The sequence below is a fragment of the Cornus florida genome, unplaced genomic scaffold (genome assembly GCF_030987335.1).
Source record: "Cornus florida cultivar Cherokee Brave unplaced genomic scaffold, ASM3098733v1 CherokeeBrave_3.0.0_Hap2_Chr02, whole genome shotgun sequence".
NCBI lineage: Eukaryota > Viridiplantae > Streptophyta > Magnoliopsida > Cornales > Cornaceae > Cornus > Cornus florida.
This window is the reverse complement of record NW_026775572.1, coordinates 56,103,878-56,105,565: the sequence shown is the minus strand read 5'-3', so window position 1 is coordinate 56,105,565 and position 1,688 is coordinate 56,103,878. Positions and strand designations below refer to the sequence as shown.

The following is a 1,688-nucleotide window of genomic DNA, read 5'->3' as shown; positions in this document are numbered from 1 at the left end:
TTCAAAACTCTTCGATTCAGGAAATTATTATATAGTTGTGGATCGTTAATAAGATTTGGTGGACTAGTTCAATCTTTATAAATATATATATATATATATATATATATATATATATATATATATATATATATATTAATTTATTATTATTTAAAATCAATTCTCACAATAGTAAATTAAAATATTACAAATAAATTCAAATATTAATTTTGATTGAATGAATCATCAAATGACACATGGCCCAAAACCATTTAATACTTTCTCTATCATCAACGAAAATGAGATGACTTAATCAATTATCATTGGGACAAATGGTGTACAAGTATCTAATAATTTTTAGTTTCTATAAACGAAAAAAATGGGATGACGTGAACATCAGGACCCACGCATTCACTATCATAAATGTAAACTGGCTGACAAATTGCACATGAGGTCGATTAGAGTAGGTAACACAGAGACTTTGTAGGTAATAAACGCCAATGCCTTCCAAACAAAGACATCTATTATATAAGCACGCACCACTCTGTTATCCCAACAACAATAGTACTACTATTTGAGTATGGCAAATCTTAAATTGCTCTCTCTTTATCTTTCTTTCTGTATCATCTCAACTCTTCCCGGGAGCTCTAGTGGTCCCCCTAGTTGTGTCCCATCCGGCGGCTTCAACTGCGGGAACCAACCCTGTTCTCCTAAGCTTGTCTCCGGCCCCTCCCCGTGCTCCCCTCCCACACGCGCCAAACTTACTAACAAATATTTTAGCGGAGGAGGCGATGGCCGACGGAAATCGGAGTGTGATGAGCAGTACCACGACAAATCGGAACTGGTCGTGGGTCTGTCTAGCAGATTGTTCGACAATGGATCGAGATGTGGGAAGATGATTCGCATAGCTGCTAGTAATGGGATGAATGTGATGGCTAAGGTTGTAGATAAGTGCGATTCAATGCGCGGTTGTGACGAGAAACATAACATTGTTGTTGGATCGGATGGTGTGTGGAATGCTTTGGGGCTGGATATGAGCTTAAGAAAAGTGGACGTTACTTGGTCCATGGTGTAGGTAATATTATCCTGTGTTGTTGGAGTTGATCATTCATCTCTTTTAAAGACCAAGAACCTGATATACCCATGGTTTTCTCTCAATAAGAAAGTTCTGTATGACTAAGAAGCTATGACCAACTCACTTATATACTCTATCTCTCTCTCTATATATATATGTTCACAAACAAAACACACAGGCATCTATATTCTCAAACGGAGAAATTAGACAATACTAGAAGGGTATTATTTCGGTCCAATTAATGCACAATCATGTTTTTTTGTTTTTTAAAATTTTTTTTAGTATTTTTTTGTTTCGTTTGTGAAAAGTATCTATTTCTCATAAATCAAGTCAAATTGAGAGTTTTTTTAAGTAAGGCTTATTAGACGGGACTATTCCAATGAAAACTAACTCTTGTGGAGTCCTTTTCTTATTTCAGAAATTGTGGATTAAACTTGTCCACAAAGCATTAATTATTCAGAACTATTTAATAATTTCTCTGAACAGGATACTGGGGTATTGCATACTTTTTTTCCTAAAAGAATGAGATCTCAAAAGAAGTTAAAATTAAACAAAAAAAACAGAGCAACAAAAATCAATGTTGGAAATTATATGCTTCAATATGGTATCTAGATACAACAAACTTATACTAATATGT

At 34.5% G+C, this 1,688-nt stretch overlaps 1 protein-coding gene across 1 annotated transcript; it reads left to right on the top strand.

Annotated features, from left to right (window-relative positions):
* The first annotated feature begins 524 nt into the window (after positions 1 to 524).
* Positions 525 to 1,187, top strand: LOC132287105 (ripening-related protein grip22-like). Its single transcript, XM_059789611.1, has one exon. The coding sequence runs from the start codon at positions 557 to 559 to the stop codon at positions 1,049 to 1,051; it is 495 nt and encodes a 164-aa protein (XP_059645594.1). The 5' UTR covers positions 525 to 556; the 3' UTR covers positions 1,052 to 1,187.
* The last annotated feature ends 501 nt before the right edge of the window (positions 1,188 to 1,688 follow it).